This window comes from Danio rerio, chromosome 22 (genome assembly GCF_049306965.1).
Source record: "Danio rerio strain Tuebingen ecotype United States chromosome 22, GRCz12tu, whole genome shotgun sequence".
NCBI lineage: Eukaryota > Metazoa > Chordata > Actinopteri > Cypriniformes > Danionidae > Danio > Danio rerio.
The window spans coordinates 2,693,106-2,710,587 of record NC_133197.1 but is presented as its reverse complement, the minus strand read 5'-3'; the positions used below and the strand labels follow the sequence as shown (position 1 = coordinate 2,710,587).

The window sequence follows — 17,482 nt, the reverse complement described above, 5'->3', positions numbered from 1 at the left end:
ATTAGTTTTTATCTTAAAACTGTAGCCTCATGTTGAAAAACCTCTAATGAATAAACATGAACAATTACAGGTGATTAATATGCATAATTCAACATGATATAAAACATAAGCTTTGCATTTTGATAATTTGCATAATTATATAAATTGAAGCAAAATGACTAATCAAATGTCTCTAATAATAAAAGCTTCAGATCATGTTGTTTGGTGAGGAACTCCATCTTTAGGCTGATCTAAATCCCACAATGAAGCTGCTGTCAAAGTTTTAGACGATGTTTCTTCATCCGTAACCTGCTTAAGAGTTTTACACACAAACTTTCCGCTTGTCTGCAGCAAAACTCTTCCCACTTGGCCCTTATTGCCGTTATAATGTTCTGTGAGAGTATAATTGCTGTTGTTTTGAGATTGTAAGCACAGGAGGCTATGAACTGAGTGTTGAAGCTGGCTTCTACTGATGAAACTGCAAGCTATCTTCAGTAAACTTTGACTCTGGTTCTTCTTCATCTGACACATCGGTGATTTTTGGATTAATACTGTACGTTCCCCAACAATGAGATGATTAAAATGTGTGTGATTGGATGCATTAATGGACAAACCACATTGTAAAACATCTGAAATGTTGCTTTGGACTTTCTAAAATGCCTCAGCCAAAGTCTGTCATCACAGTGGTTCAGTATTATTATTATTATTTTAGTATTACCTCAAGAACTGCTTGAGCATCTCACGCTCCCAAAAGCCACCACATTGCATTCATTGTGTTTCATCTTCTGATCCGCAATTAATTATAGAAGAAAAACAGCCCACATTGGCTCCTCCCACCGCACAAAACTACATTTTTCTGTCTGATATTTGCTGCTAGTTTATCATGACGTGACAATTTAGTTCTGCTTGACTCATTGGATGCAAACCCTGCTTTATTCACAAATGTATTATGCCAGTGGTCCTCAACCACCGGGTCACACCAGGATCAATGGGTTCCTGGCGGCACTAGAAATCATTTATTATTTCTGTTTTATTAATGATCTGAGTCTGAACGATCTTTTAGGGGTGATGCGGTGGCAAAGTGGGTAGCGCTGTCGCTTCACAGCAAGAAGGTTGCTGGTTCGAGCCTTGGCTGGGTCAGTTGGCATTTCTGGGTGGAGTTTGCATGTTCTCCCCATGTTTGCAGGTGCTCCGGTTCCCCCCACAAGTCCAAATACATGCGCTATAGGGGGAACTGGGTTGGCTTAATTGTCCGTAGTGTATGTGTGTGAATGAGAGTGTATGGATGTTTTCCAGTGATGGGTTGCAGCTGGAAGGGCATCCGCTGCGTAGAACATAAGCTGGATAAGTTAATTCATTCAGCAGTGGCGACTCCAGGATGATAAATGGACTAAGCCGAAAAGTAAACGAATGAATGCACGATTTCTTATTTTGAAAAATGACCATATTCTCTCAACTACATCTTGGTCATTTGAACGCCCACATTTAACTCAGGAAAGATTCTTTGCTAAGGGGAAAAGGCCCAGTGAAGGACTCACAAACTGCCAAGGAATGGTTCCGCAACCCATTTGTCGACAAATCAGGTGAATCCAGCATGTCTTTGCAAGAAGATCAACAGTTGGAGATCGCAAATGACGGCAGCCTTTGAGGAGTCGTTCGCATAGCGCGTATTTCGTGCAGGTTCATTATTTCAATAGATGTGTGTGGCTTGCGTGCGCAAGTGTAGTAGCACACTCGCACCTTCCAGACGCACCCATTTAAATAAATCCCATGAGTGCATCTCGTCTCACATGTCAAGATCTAACCAATAAGCTTCATACATTGTATGGAATATACATATTAAGGTAGACTAATTATCACCCAAACACTGCAGTGCTTTGTTATTTTCTCCATAAATACAACTTGTATCAGAGCTGCAGCAATGTTTTGTCAGCTTGTCATCCTCTGAGTAAACGGTCGATGATCGCCTAGCAACCTACGAGCCACCGCACCCCCTGGTCCGCGGTAAAATTGTCAAGCGTTGTCCCGGTCACTGCTGATAAAAAGGCTGGGGAGCACTGTTTTATGCGATATTCCAGTTTGCGAATCGCTTTTGTTTGCATCTTTGGATGGAAGCAGAGCTAGTTTACTCTCCAGTGTGGATCTTCATGTGTTTCTTAAGGGTTGACGATTGAGTGAAACTCTTCCCGCACTGAGTGCATGTGTACGGTTTCTCTCCAGTGTGAGTAATCTGGTGTCGTCTCAAGCTTCCAGGTGTAACAAAACTCTTCTCACACTCAAAGCACACAAACACAAACTCTCGCACGCTACTGTGCATCTTCTGATGTTTTTTTAAATATGAATGATGCGCGAAACTCTTTCCACACTCAGAGCAGGAATGAGGCTTCTGGTTTGTATGAAGCATAAGATGTTTCTTCAGATCTGAAGGTCTAAAAAACGATCTGCCGCACTGATCACATGTGTGCGGTCTCTCTCCAGTGTGGATCTTCATGTGCTGATTAAGGTGTGATAGTTTTCCAACACTCTTCCCACACTGAGTACACGTGTACGGTTTCTCTCCAGTGTGAGTCCTCTGATGTTTCCATAAACTTGATTGATCCATGAAACTCTTTCCACACAAATAGCATGAATGTTCATAATTGACACTGATCTCCTTGTGCTTCACCACCGGGTCTGAAAATTAAGAAAGAAAAGGTACAGTTAACACGAGAAATGTGAAATAGAGGATGCAAATGATTGATCAGAGACAGATTAATTGGCAATAGCCATTTTAATCAATTAAGTCATTCTATTATGTAGGGGTGTAACGATTTATCGTTGTACGATTTATTGCGATGCAAAAATGTCACAATATGCATTTTTGCGTTATGACGATTTGATTACGATATGACGTCCGTTTTCTCTTATCAGTTGAGCTGTTTGCACGTGAGCTACGTTCCACCTGCTGTCGCACGTGAGTTCAGATTGCAGCAGCAGTAATGTTAGCAGACCAAGATGAGTGGAGCTGAAATAGAGGATGGCCCATCCTCTCAAAATCAGACGTCTGGCAACATTTGGGTTGTACAGTCATTGCTTTAGACTCGTTCGCTTTTTGTCACGCATACTGGGTCAAACATCCTAAGTTTTAAAGTCTTCACAGTGATTTACATACTTTGCACAGCCACAGGGATAGCTTCTAATGGTGTTGAAAGAGTCACATACTGTATTTATAAGGTACAATTCACCCTAAAATATCATTCTGTCTTCATATAATGTTCCCGCCGCAAAATCACACAAGACGTGAGCTGACCGTGAGCTGTTACTACAGAGGGCAGACTTTGATAGACGCGCACGTATGGCAAGCCGTTTTAGCATTTAAACCTTTGTTCTGACTATCCATAAATATATTTAGAGATATCTCTAATTATATTTTGACTAGTCATAATTATAATTCGACTAGTCAGAATGACAATTAGAGATATCTGCAATTACAATTGTACTAGTACGAAATCAGATTGGAGATATCTGCAAATATATTATGACTAGTCATATTCCTCCATTGACTTCCATTGAAAAATATTTGCAGATATCTCTAAATGAGTTTTGACTAGTCACAATTGTAATTAGAGATATCTCTAAATGAATTTAATTAAATATTAATTAAATACCTGGAAATGTGGATTTTTTTTTTGCACACACAAAAAACGCAAGTGACCAAGCAAAGCCTTAAGCTCTTACTGTTAAATTCAATTGAATAGAAAGCTTATTTTTTTTGCACCTTTACTTAAATTGTTCCTTAATTTTGTCTCTGTCATTTCAATAATATTTTTAAGAAGTTTTTTAATTGTTTTATTTTCCAGAGACAGGCCTGTTTAATTTATTTTCTAAAAGAAGGTTCAGTTTAACAAGTTGAAACAAAAGAAATACATAAAAAATAGTTTACTTGGTAAAATTTGCATCTCAGTTTAATTTTCAATTTTTATTCCAAATATCGTGATACATATCGAATCGTGAACATTATATCGTGATACACATCGTATCGTGAGCTGAGTGTATCGTTACACCCCTACTATTATGTTATTCCCTCTTTTGGAGTTTTTTGACAAGTGACCCGTACCAAACCGGACTGAACTACTCAATGTAAACAAAACATTAGTCTTTGAGACTTTACAGATCTTATAGAGGTAGGAAACACAGGTTTTTAGGTTTATTAACAATATATCACAAGAAAATGATCCAATTTTAACAATTTTCCTTTTCTAATATTGTCAGCCAAGGTTTTCAAAATATCATCTACAAGACTGTCCCAAGGTCTGTGGTGGCTGAATAAACTCAAGGCCCCCCAAATAATATGTCTGCGTTCTGTTAATGTCTTTATGTAATATAAATGTATGCGGAATGAAATAGTTTGTAAAAAATATCTATTTATTTTTTTAAACACAACTAATTTAATCTTAAATGAGCATAAGAAGTTAAAAAAGCAGTCGAATGCTTTCATTATAATGTTAGATGTGTGCATTTTTTAAAGTGACACCTGTCATTTAAAATAATCAAATGGAAACTCTAAATGAATAAGAGATGTATTCGTTGCTCTTTAATCAGAATGTGTAAGTTATACAATGAAGAAACGGCTAATGAGATTTAATAACTTGATTCTACTTCATTATAATGGCTATTAATTTTAAAAAGCTGAACTGTTAGCTAACGTATCTGCTGCTGATGTATTCATTCATTCATTCATTCATTTTCTTGTCAGCTTAGTCCCTTTATTTTATCCGGGGTAGCCACAGCGTAATGAACCACCAAGAAGTTTTTACGCAACGGCCTTTCAGCTGCAACCCATCTCTGGGAAATATCCACACACACACTCATACACTACGGACAATTTAGCCTACCCAATTCACCTGTACCGCATGTCTTTGGACTGTGGGGGAAACCGGAGCACCCGGAAGAAACCCACACGAACACAGGGAGAACATGCAAACTCCACACATAGGGCCCTATCATACACCCGGCGCAATGTGGCGCAATAGTCTCTTGGTAGTTTCAGCTTGGCGCAAGAGTGGTTTTGAGGCGTTGCGCTACGCTGTTTAAATAGCAAATGCATTAGCGCTCATTTGTGCGCCCATAGGCGTTCTGGTCTAAAAAGGAAGGCGTTCTGAGGCGGACCGCTGGCGCGTCTCTATTTTGAGAAACTATAATAGATTTTTCATCAGACCAAAACTAACCCGGTCTAAACTCCAGCGTAGAGTTGCACCTCGCTTACACACTGCTTAATACACACAAGAGAGCAATAGACAAATATCTTTACATATGAAAAAATGTAAATATTAAGGATATATATAGGATATAATAAGAATAGATATAGAATATAAATATAAAGGATTAAAATATTACAAAACATATTATTTTCTAGCCTTCATAAATATGAAAAATCACTGCTTTTATGTCTTCTTCATCTCGGGAGGCTTTTTCAGTTCATTCATAACAATTTGCTTTTGTGTAATGTTATTATTATTAGCAGTATTATTTATTATATCCATATTTATATTTGTTTTATTAAAAACAAGCTTAGATTTGTCCACCTGTCAGGTTTTAGACCATATGTGGCACAGCATGTGTTTTAGGATATAACTCAGGTTTTTGAACACACTTTGTTAATATTGTTCATTTATTTGTTTGCTGGAAATAAGAACTGAATTTAGAAATAGTTTTGAAACTAATATTTGTGCTTAACAAACAAAATTATTTATTTATAGACTAATTGATGTCTGTGTGTAAAGGTTTCCCTATCCAAGAGCGAAAGTGAAAGTGATCCATTATCTCTCATTCTCTCATTTTTCCACTTAGACTTACTTTACGTCCTGTAAATAGCAATGCGCTTATGGCGCGAGGCAGCTGGCTCTTAAGGGTAATGGGAGATGAGACTAATTGGTTTATACTCAAAACACACCTATAACTCATTAAGAAAATAAACTCAACCCTTTAAGACCATGCGCCATGGCGCAAAGCCAATTTTTCCGTCCTTAAAATAGCAAAAATGCGTTCTGAGACACCCTGAAAGCGTTTTGCGCTCTGCGCATGGACCGTCAAAATAGAGCCCAGAAACACCAACTGAGCGGAGGCTCGAACCAGCGACCTTCTTGCTGTGAGGCGACAGCACTACTTACTGCGCCACTGCTTCGCCGCTGTTGATGTATACTATTTTTTTATTTTTTTTTGCAAATAAAATAAAACATTACTGACCATTTAACTGTTTATTAAACAGGGGGGGACCCTTATTTTCACATCCCAATGTTGACAGGTATGGGGTAATGGTGCATAATCAAATACACATTTTTTTTTTTGACAGGTTTCAATCCTCATTGGTGCCCGAACAGTTCGTTACATTAATCTTGCATGTTAATTGATTTGTGAAGTGCAGAAATCCTTAATACAATTTGTCGCAGAGCTCCGACCCACAGAGACGCGGGTTCAGATCCCGCCTCGGCAAATATATATTTTTCTTCATTGTTTACACAAATTAATGACTTCTATTGAATTGTACACTGCCACCATTACACGCAGCTGGAAAATCACGATGTATCTGCGTATTGATATTTTGTCTCACCCCTAAGATCTTATATGAACACAAGTACCTCGTCACACTCCAAAGTAAAATGTCAAATCGCATTATAAGATCCCTTTAAATGTGTCATCAACTCCACCATTATCCTAAATAATTCGATCTAGAAGGGCTGGATCTTTTACTTACTGTGAAAGTTTCGTGTGTGTATTTTTAGAGAAGCTTTATGTCTGAAACTCATCCCACAGTCAGCGCAGTGATACGGTTTCTCTCCAGTGTGAATCCTCTCATGTGATTTCAGGTGTCTTAAATGTCGGAATCTCTTGTCGCAGTGTGAACACTTGTGTGGTTTCTCACCGGTGTGAATCCTCTCGTGTGATTTCATTAGTCCTGATTGTCGGAATCTCTTGTCGCAGTGCGAACACTTGTAAGGTTTCTCTTCAGTGTGAATCCTCTCGTGTAATTTCATGTGTCCTAAATATCTGAATCTCTTGTCGCAGTGTGAACACTTGTAAGGTCTCTCTCCAGTGTGGACCATCATGTGATGCTTGAGAATGTGTTTGTCCCTGAAACTCTTTCCACACTGAGTGCAGGTCGAACCTTTAACTTCTGTTCTTTCCACTAAAATACTTTGTTCAGGCTCTGATTGAGTTTCTTCTTCACTCTTGACCTGATGTTTCTCCTCATCTTCACTCTCCTCCTTCACATCTGAAAATGAAGTTAGATTTTAATAGGTTAGTCAACCCCTGCTGCAGATTGTGGTTTCATCATTCACAGTCTGGTAATTTAATTTACCTCAAGTCTCAAAAAATATTTAATAAATCTCAAGTCTTTCTCCATCAATTCTAAAGTCACAGTTCAGACAAATCAAGAAAGTCTCATTGATCAGCTGTTCACTCTAAACAAGTAAAGTCGGGCCCTGATAAGCTTTAGATTAAGTCTTATTACTTAAAGAGATTTCTTTATTTAACACATATTTATTCTTAAACTGAGATTAACTTATGTATCTTATTATATCTGTAATTATTTGTATGCATTTTTGCTATATTAATATAATAGAACATTTATAATCCAGTTTTTTTTTATTAAATTCAATAACAGTAAAGGGTTTTTCTCCTCGTTCAATCTCCAAAACAATCATATCTTCTTCAGCCATTCAGTTCATTACAGTTGAAATGTTAGAACTCAACAGCCCAGTAAAGCAGTCAGGAGGAGGATTAATCGCCTTTACTGCGGGGGACAAACTACATGCACGATTAGGTTCAGTTTGTACACCTGACTGCTGGTACAGTGTTTAATGACAAAATTACTCATAAAGGAAAAATCAGGATTTGTGCATTTTTAAAACAAACATTGTTAACAATATAAAATAAAAGGTAAAAGTGAAACCGATAGAGAGCTTAAAGCTTTACAACCTCACTGCTGTTCAGCCTCATTATTGAAGAGTAATGAATAAACACAAACCTATTAGTTCTTCAGTGTCTTCCTGTTTAATTCTGCAGGGTTCTGGATCACTCATCTTCTCACTGTCCTTCAATAAACTCTGTCTTTGCAGATTTCTCTTCTTCCTGATGGTCTGATGCTCGTCTTCACCTGTAGACTGATGGGGATACTCCAGTATTCACAGCTGAACTGAAGGAGGACGAGCTTCTTAATAAAAATGAGAACAGTCAGATTAATTTACACTAATTCATGAAATAAATCATAATGAAACAATATGCTAATTCGTATATCTGAAGGCATCAGCATAACTGAGGTAAAACACAAACTATTGACATGAAATACAGAACATTACTGTAGTTTACCAACTGTTTTTCCATAGCAATTTATTTGGTTTAAAATTAGTACGCTTTCAGTCCAGTACAGAAATTTAATTAGATTGCTAACACCAACGAGAAACACACAAATTTATGACCATGTCGTGCTTCAAACCCTTATTTCAGTAGATTCCCATTCTTTCCCTCCTCATATCATACTTTGCGACATAACAAACAGTGGAAAAACACTCCTACACACCTCTCGGAGCTGCTCTCTGCCTGCTGTATTGTTCTGGTCAGCAGACACACAGATAGAGGTGAACTCAATGCAGAAACTAGTCGCAGATTGTCGCTTTAATAAGCTGTAAAGTGTGTTTTATTGTTGTGTAAACACGAGAAAAAGCGTCAACGACTCACCTCAGCTCTGAAGACTCGACGCTGCATGAACGCGTCGGTGCTGACGTCATCACGGCGAGGCGGGAACAACGGAGGACGCTAAAAAACAGACTGATCTCGTCTTTTCTATAACTGTGATGTCTCTCTTAGATTTTGGAATGATGTTAGTGTCGTGTTATTTGGGCAAAGAATTGTTAATTACAGGCTCTCTTTAAAAGATGTCATTTGCACTTTTTTCCACACACAAAAAGAACATTTGAGTATGTTGTTAACTTCTACATTTTACAAGGTAAATATTTTATACATAAACTACAATTTGCGAAATGTATACCAAAATGCAATATCTTTTTATTAGAAATGGAAAATTAAAAAAAGTCTCTAATGCAAATTAAAAACAAAAAGATTGATTTAATGTTAGATTTCATGAAGGAATTTTGATCCCCCGCTGCAGTCGATGATTGTATCCAAAGTTATTATTTTTGTTTATATGTATACAAGTATTTTGTAATACTTTTTTTTTTAAAAATGTTTTTGCTTCAGTATCATTTCTGGTTGTTGTTGTAATTATTGTAATGTTCCTGGATATAGCATATATCTGAATTATTACTTTATATTATGTTTTAAAGCTATAAAAAAAGGACGCTAAAAAACAATTAACTTATTTTGGCAATGCAGTTATTCCCATTTGCTTTGGAAAGATGTTTCTCTTTTTGTAATTGAGGATGCGGAAAAAGACATTTACCATACAATGAAAAAAATGTTTTGTTTGGTTTTAACTAACAACAAAACAGAAGCTTTACTTACATACATAAATAAATATATATATATATATATATATATATATATATATATTCTTAATATTCTATAATTACATATATATATTTTTTTTTTTTCTTAATATTCTAAATTATTAATCTTTTTATATTATTAACAAAATTGTGAAATTAAAAGACACAGACGTTTCAGCACAAAGCCTTCCTCAGTGTGACAAACTGAGGAAGGCTTTGGTCCAAAACGTCTGTGTCTTTTAATCACCCGTAAAATGTAAGAGAAAGAAAAAATAAAAACAGTACAAAGCAATTACTTGATTGCGAATCATTACCTTTTTTTTTAATAATAGCATTGACAAGATAGACGCACCAAACCAAAGAAATTCCTAAAAAAAAACGCAAGCGCGCAGGGCAAACTTCAGTAACTCTACACAAATAATAATTTAAAAAATATTACTGACCATTTAACTGTTTATTTACAACGAAACAGCTCCAAGTGAACATATTTAGTAATTTGGGGCTTTTTTTTAAGGAAGGGGGGGGTCCCTTATTATGGTGGGCATATCCCTTATTTTCACATCCCAATGTTGACAGGTATACAAGAATGGTTTCAAGAAATCGAACGTGACAGGACATGACAAATGTTTGTTTTGGTAGAAATGTCCCTAGAATTTGACATTTAATTAAACAAGTGGTCCATTTCTATAGTAATTTTAGACTTTCTATAGAGGGCATTAGAAGGTATTAAGCAGGGGTCACCAATCTCGGTCCTGGAGGGCTGGTCTCCCTGCAGGGTTAGCTCCAACTTGCCTTAACACAACTGCATGGGTGTTTCAAGTATACCTAGTAAGACCTTGATTAGCTTGTTCAGGTGTGTTTGATTAGGGTTGGAGCTAAAATCTGCAGGACGCCGTCCCTCCAGGAACAAGTTTGGTCACCCCTGGTATAAAGGGATGGCACACAGACTCTAAAAGATTCACAGATTTTTTTTTAGTATGTATAAATTAGTTATAAATGTGTTGTTTTTGTTCCAGTCACATACATTAAATGTTTAAATATCTGTTACACATGATATAGTACTGCCTATATTCATCATCTGTACACAAATGTAAGTAGTGAATGTGCGTGTCCATGGGTGGGGCTGTGTCTGTGGTAATAGTGGCTGGTGTGGCTACAGTGCCAGGGCAGAACTTTTGTCGCAGTCCGTTGCTGATGGAAACGCTGCTTTATTTACAAATGTTTACTAGTTTTGCACCTGAATCTAATTTGCATCTTTTGATAATACCTAGCTGGTTTTCTCTCCAGTGTGGATCTTCATGTGTTTCTTAAGGGATGTTGATTGTGTGAAACTCTTCCCGCACTGAGTACAAGTGTACGGTTTCTCTCCAGTGTGGGTCATCTCATGCTTTTTTATGTTTTCCGACCAACCGAATGTCTTGTCGCAGTACGAACACTTGTACGGTTTCTCTCCAGTGTGAGTCCTCTCATGTTTTTTCAAGTTTTCCGGCCAACCAAATGTCTTGTCGCAGTGTGAACACTTGTACGGTTTCTCTCCAGTGTGAATTACCAGGTGTCGTTTCAAGCCTCTAGCTCTAATAAAAGTCCTTCTACACACAAAGCACACAAACTCTCTCACAGCACTGTGGATCTTCTGATGTGTTTTTAAAAATGAATGATGTGCAAAACTCTTTCCACACTCGGAGCATGAATGTTGACTATTGACACTTTCCTCCAGCTTCACCATCGGGTCTGAAAATTAAGAACAGAAGAGAAATGTGAAATAGGATTGCAAATGATTAATCAGTGACAGAGGAATTGTCAATGAGCATCTTAATCAACGGTTATTTATATTATTTGATGATGTTTTTCCCACTTTTCGAGCTGGTCTCTTGACATTACGTGTGGGAGACTCATTAAACCCCACTGTGTGGACAATAACACACTGGTCTCAGCTCAAGCAGAGCTGAAACAGTAACAACTGAAAGCATTTACTTGTCAGATTATGCTAACAACACTATATTTGTAGGGGTTAAAGCATAGAGTCAGGGTTTGAGGCTTTTTAGACCTTTAATTACATCTAGGTTCTTCTACTGTTCTTCAGCTGTTAAAACCCTTAAAGATAACTGGAGGTATCTAGATAATCCATATTCCTAATCTGAGTTTAGCGCTAACACTTAATACAGCAATTATGATGTGTTCACACCAGATGCGGAACGCATGGATAAATAGGCATGTAAACATTTTGAGTTAATCGCTTCATTCGCGCGTCAAAATCCGCTTCATTCACACTTCAACATCCGCTTCATTCACACTTCAACATCCGCTTCATTCACACTTCAAAATCCGCTTCATTCGCGTGTCAAAATCTACTTCATTCACGCGTCAAAATCCGCTTTATTTGCACGTCAAAATCACTTCAGAACAGACCCGGATTTCCATCATGGGCAGGGCTTCTATCAGCCCGGTGACTGTACCTTCATTGCTAAATGGCTAACATGGATTTTATTGAGAAAATAACAGTGTTTATGTGCTTTATGAATGCTGAAAATCAGCGTTGATACGTTTGGAGCAGTGTCTGAGTCCACTAGATCATTTCAGAGGTGCAGCAGCTTTGTGAGCTTATAAGTTATCCTCTAGAAACTATACCTGGATGACGAAGGCTTTCAGCTGTGCTTCTGACTGAGCCCCCGGGACACCAACAACAGGAGATACGTCATAATCACGCCCCCACAAGAGCAAGCTCCTGATTGTTTAACGCAGCGCCAAGGTCCGGTGTTCAGATTTTCAAACTGGAAAAATTCAGACGCCCCTCCCATGACACGAATACGCATCTATTGTTTCAAGAGTTCACACTTAGATTTTGCTTGATAATAATAGCAGGTTTGGCATGCTGTCCCGGAAGAGAACCCTGAGCTTGGAGATAATTGAGCCTAGGTCAATGAGCATGTGAGGGCGTACAAGATCAGGCAGTTCTCGAGAGCTTCCCCTGGTAAAGGAGGAAAGGTGGAGATGGGGTGGATGGGGGGATTCATCAAAAACCGAAGATGAGGAACTAATATTTGTCAGATTATTTATAGTGAGTTTGAAATGATCCGATTGGCTTACTAAGGATTACAGATGTGAGACCAGGCGTGATCAATCATATCACATGCTCCTCTCTTATGGCCCGTTTCCACTGAGTGGTACGGTACGGTTCGGTGTGGTACACTTTTATGGCCGTTTCCACTGTCAAAAGGCGTAATGTACCACTTTTTTAGCACTCTTTTCGAAAGGGGCCCAAACACAAGAAAGGGTACCAAAAGGCGGAGCTAGACACGCAGCTGAACGCTATTGGTTTACAGAGATACGTCATTCGCTTACGCAACAAGCCAGAATGTAAACAAAGGACCCGCCATGTTTGAAATACACAGCGAGAGATTACTTGCGCTCGCCGCGCGTCTATATCTGAAATAACGAACTTTGAGCTGATAATAATAACTTGATTATTATTATGATTATTGACAAGCTTTGGAAACCCGATCCTGTGAGAAGCTGACAAACGCGAGAGTGACACATTCAGAAAGAAAAGGACAAACGCGAGAGTGGACCACGGAAAAAAAAGGAAAGCCAATGAGCACGTTATTTCTTCAGCAAATGTGAACAAACTGCCTTGTTTTAATTTTTATCATCATCACTAATATGAACTGGGAATGATGGAATGACTCTCTAACAGAGGCTTCATGTGCTGCTGAAGATTGCAGACACAGATGAGAGGTTTGCACTGACTGTAGGCTATACTTTGTGTTGTTTTGGACCTAATTAAGGACGAAATGTCTGCTTTGTGTAGTTCTTCTGTAGTTGGTAACATATCGGGGACTGTAAGGGGCTGTATGTGTTCATATATGTTCATTTATTTATTTATTTAATATAATTACAGACGTTACAGTAGGCTATTTCGCACCGTCATTGATCTGCAGTTATAATCAACTCATGTTCATAGAAAAGTTAGTAATAAACATTTATACGCAAGTATTTATGTGTGTAAAGCATCTATTTTGTGAGAAGTGCTTTTTATATAATATGTGAGCGACTTGTGCCGCTTTATTGTAGACATTTTCTCGAGCGAGCATGACGTCGACTAAAACTTTGTCATTCAACACGCCCACTAAAAGGGTACCCTTGCTAGTGGAAACGCAAGCCTAATAAAGGTGACCCCTACCGACCCGAACCGTACTGTACCAGTCAGTGGAAACGAGCCATAAGTTAGTTTGTGAAACTCCACAAAGTAAGTTTGACGCGCAAATAAAGCAAGTAAACTCATGCATATAATGACGCACAATCTATTTGTGCAAGCCACGTCTAGTGTGAACGCCACATAACAAACAGCCACAAGCCAAGAAGAAAAACAGGATCTGCTGTGTCCTTTATTGTTGTTCAAAATCAAAACAGGGCGAAGCAGTGGCGCAGTAGGTAGGTAGGTCGCCTCACAGCAAGAAGGTCGCTGGTTCGAACCTTGGCTCAGTTGCCGTTTCTGTGTGGAGTTTGCATGTTCTCCCTGCCTTTGCGTGGGTTTCCTCCGGGTGCTCCGGTTTCCCCCACAGTCCAAAGACATGCGGTACAGGTAAATTGGGTAGGCTAGATTGTCCGTAGTGTGTAAGTGTGTGTGTAGATGTTTCCCAGAGATGGGTTACGGCTGGAAGGGCATCCGCTGCGTAAAAACTTGCTGGATAAGTTGGTGGTTCACTCCGCTGTGGCAACCCCGGATTAATAAAGGGACTAAGCCGAGAAGAAAATGAATGAATGAAAATCAAAACAGGACTCGCATCACTACCTCTATTTATTTCTGTATTTCTACATTTAAAAGGATGAACTAGACTTTGCAAAAAATGTAACGTGTTCGGCTGAAAAACTATGTTCAGGGTGACCCGTACTGCTGAGTGGAAACTAGATATTAGTCTTTGAGACTTTACGGATCTCATATAAACACAAACAGCTCGTCACACTCCAAAGGTACAGAAAAACATGAAATCTAGCAGGGCTGGATCTTTTACTTACTGTGAAAGATTTCTGTGTGTGTTCTTAGAGAAGATACATGTCTGAAACTCATCCCGCAATCAGTGCAGTGATACGGTTTCTCTCCAGTGTGAATCCTCTCATGTATTTTGAGGTTTTCTAAATCCCGAAATCTCTTGTCGCAGTGTGAACACTTGTAAGGTTTCTCTCCAGTGTGCAGCATCTTGTGTGTTTTCAGGCGTCCTGAATCGTTGAATCTCTTGTCGCAGTGTGAACACTTGTACGGTTTCTCTCCAGTGTGGATCCTCTCATGTTTTTTCAGTTGTCCTGAATATCTGAATCTCTTGTCGCAGTGTGAACACTTGTACGGTTTCTCTCCAGTGTGGATCATCATGTGATGATTCAGAGTGTTTTTACGCTTGAAAGTCTTTCCACACTGAGTGCAGGTCAAATCTTTAACCGCTGTTCTTACCATTAAAATACTTTGTTCAGTCTCTGATTGAGTTTCTTCTACACTCTTGACCTGATGTTTCTCCTCATCTTCACTCAGTTCTTCACTCTCCTGCTTCACATCTAAAATTAAGTAAATAAGTTAGATTTTAAGAGGCTAGAGAACCACTGCTGCAGTTTGTGGTTTCACACACACATCACTCACAGTCAGGTAATTTAAAGCAGAGGTGGAAACAAGACACACATGGTCAAGTCCGAGCAAGTCTTAGGCCTTTACAGGGCTCGAAATTACGACCATTTTGGTCGCATATGTGCCCGAAAATTAATCTATGCGACCTCATTATATTTTTGGGCGCATTAGTGCGACTGCAGATAATAGTTGTAGTGCGACCTGTTTTGATTTTTTGTAAAAACGTGCTGAATCGCTCTTCTCTGCCACTATATTGGTTCATATTAGCTGTCATTCACTCAAGGTATTCCGCTGTCAGATGACAGGGAAGGAGCTTTTATGACCACGGGAAATACAAACAGCTGAAGAGTGAAAACTTAAAGCACACAGGTTTGCCAACCCCACCTAAAGTTGAGGCGCAGATGAGAGCGATCATGACACGTCACGTGGTGAATAATGATCCGCCAGCTGAGATCAATCGAGCACGCTTCTTGGAGAAGGTGCCCGAATCTCCATGCAGCGCAAATGTCCGCTAAAAGTCAAATCTAATACTGTACATATCATCGCCAAAGGAGCTCGCCTTTACTAAGTTTACACTGAAACTGTGGCTCATAACAAAGACCGGTATTTTGCCGATGGTTAGCGCAAGAATCCTGCTCTGCCTGCTCATAAATTGGGTCGGCTGACTCGCCAGCTTTTCCACAAACACAGAAACATGAAGATCAGCTCAGACTGAACCTTTAAATTGACACAAACTGAAACCAAAACTTTTAAAGAGTGATAGAAGTGAGACTTACTTTCTTTCTTTTGTCTATTCTTGTTTGAGGTGTATATTATTTTTTTATTTATTTACTGATGACTGCTTTGCAGCTTTCATCATTGAATTGAATTATTTATTATAATCTTTTGTTTGTTTTGTAGCAGAAATATTATTTATTAAATTGACATGCATATAAAAACAGCAGCACAAAATCAATATTTCTTACTGCAATGCTTCATTTTTGTTTGATGCAAACTATACAATTATTTTTCATAAAGGAACAGACTTTTTATAGCAGATAACCTACATTCATGCACATTCAAGGCAGTATCATAATGAGAAATGGAATTCATTGTTACTATTATTGTCATTTTCATCATCACTAATATTCTGTGGCCTAATTATTAGACATTCATTTTGGAATTATTGCACACAAATATCAATGTCTTCGCAGCATTAGTTAGATAGTTGTTTCTGGTTTTTGTCAGTCCTATTGATGTTGTTTTAAAATACAATAAATCCCTTAAAAAACTATTTGCAGCGGTGCTCATTCATTTTTGGTGGGTGCTCCTAAATTTTTTCTGGTGCTCCTAAAATTTTTTGTTGCTCCTAAATATTTGAAGTTGGGAGCACCGGTGCTACCAAGTAAAAAAGTTAATTTCAAGCCCTGCTTTACCATCAAACCTAAAGCCACAGTTTAGACAAATCAAGCTCTCAAGTCAGGGGTTCACTCTAAACAAGTTGTATCCTGATATGTTTAAATCAAGTCAAATTACTTAGAGAGATTACTTTTTAAAACAAATTTATTTTTAAACTGAAAAAGAACAAACTGATAGAGATCTTATTAATGAATAAACACAAACCTATTAGTTCTTCAGTCTCTTCCTGTTTAATTCTGCAGGGTTCTGGATCACTCATCTTCTCACTGTCCTTCAATAAACTCTGTCTTTGCAGATTTCTCTTCTTCCTGATGGTCTGATGCTCGTCTTCACTTGTAAACTGATGGGAATATTCCAGTATTTACAGCTGAACTGAAGGAGGACGAGCTGCAATATATAAAAAAAATCTGCTTAATTTAAGATTGGTCATGATTACAATAACGCTATTGTGACAATTTGTAGACCTGCAAGCATCATTATAACAAATGAGATGAAAACAAAGCAAGAACTGTTGACATGAAATAAAGAGGATTTCAGCAGCTCTGATCATATTGATGAGCCTCAGACTATAAACACTAGTTAAACAGCCATTTAGGATTAGCAGAAGACAAGCTAATTTTATAGAGAGCTTGCAGGATAAAAGTACTCTAGTTTACCAACTAACGTTTCTTTTTTAAACAGAAATCTATAGTCCTAGATCCTAGTTTTTATTTTTGAAATTAGACTGCTAAGACCAACAAACACTATTGTCCTCTCGGAGCTGCTCTCCGCCTGCTGTATTGTTTTGGTCAGCAGACACACAGATAGAGGTGAACTCAATGCAGAAACTAGTCGCAGATTGTCGCTTTAATAAACTGTAAAGTGTGTTTTATTGTTGTGTAAACACAAGAAAAAGCGTCAAAGACTCACCTCAGCTCTTAAGACTTGACGCTAAATAAACGCGTCAGCGCTGACGTCATCACGACGAGGCGGACGCAACGGAGGATTGTCAAAAAAAAAAAAAAAA

At 38.3% G+C, this 17,482-nt stretch overlaps 1 protein-coding gene across 1 annotated transcript; it reads right to left on the bottom strand.

The window, feature by feature from the left end:
- Positions 1-1,964: 1,964 nt before the first annotated feature.
- Positions 1,965-16,811, bottom strand: si:ch73-92e7.6. The gene is made up of 7 exons (XM_073936763.1): positions 16,681-16,811; positions 14,481-15,011; positions 10,735-11,195; positions 8,540-8,647; positions 7,988-8,123; positions 6,713-7,231; positions 1,965-2,652 (listed from the first exon to the last, which is right to left on the bottom strand). Exons 1-7 carry the CDS (start codon positions 16,733-16,735, stop codon positions 2,105-2,107), a joined length of 2,358 nt encoding a protein of 785 aa, XP_073792864.1. The 5' UTR covers positions 16,736-16,811; the 3' UTR covers positions 1,965-2,104.
- Positions 16,812-17,482: the final 671 nt, after the last annotated feature.

Excerpts from the sequence above, each read along its gene's own strand:
- si:ch73-92e7.6 (XM_073936763.1), bottom strand. The coding sequence starts at position 16,735 with ATGAGTGATCCAGAACCCTGCAGAATTAAACAGGAAGAGACTGAAGAA. Across the intron at positions 15,012-16,680 it reads AGAGACTGAAGAACTAATAG|ATGTGAAGCAGGAGAGTGAA; the intron begins GTTTGTGTTTAT and ends ACTTAATTTTAG. Across the intron at positions 7,232-7,987 it reads AGACACTGAAGAACTAATAG|ATGTGAAGGAGGAGAGTGAA; the intron begins GTTTGTGTTTAT and ends CTTCATTTTCAG.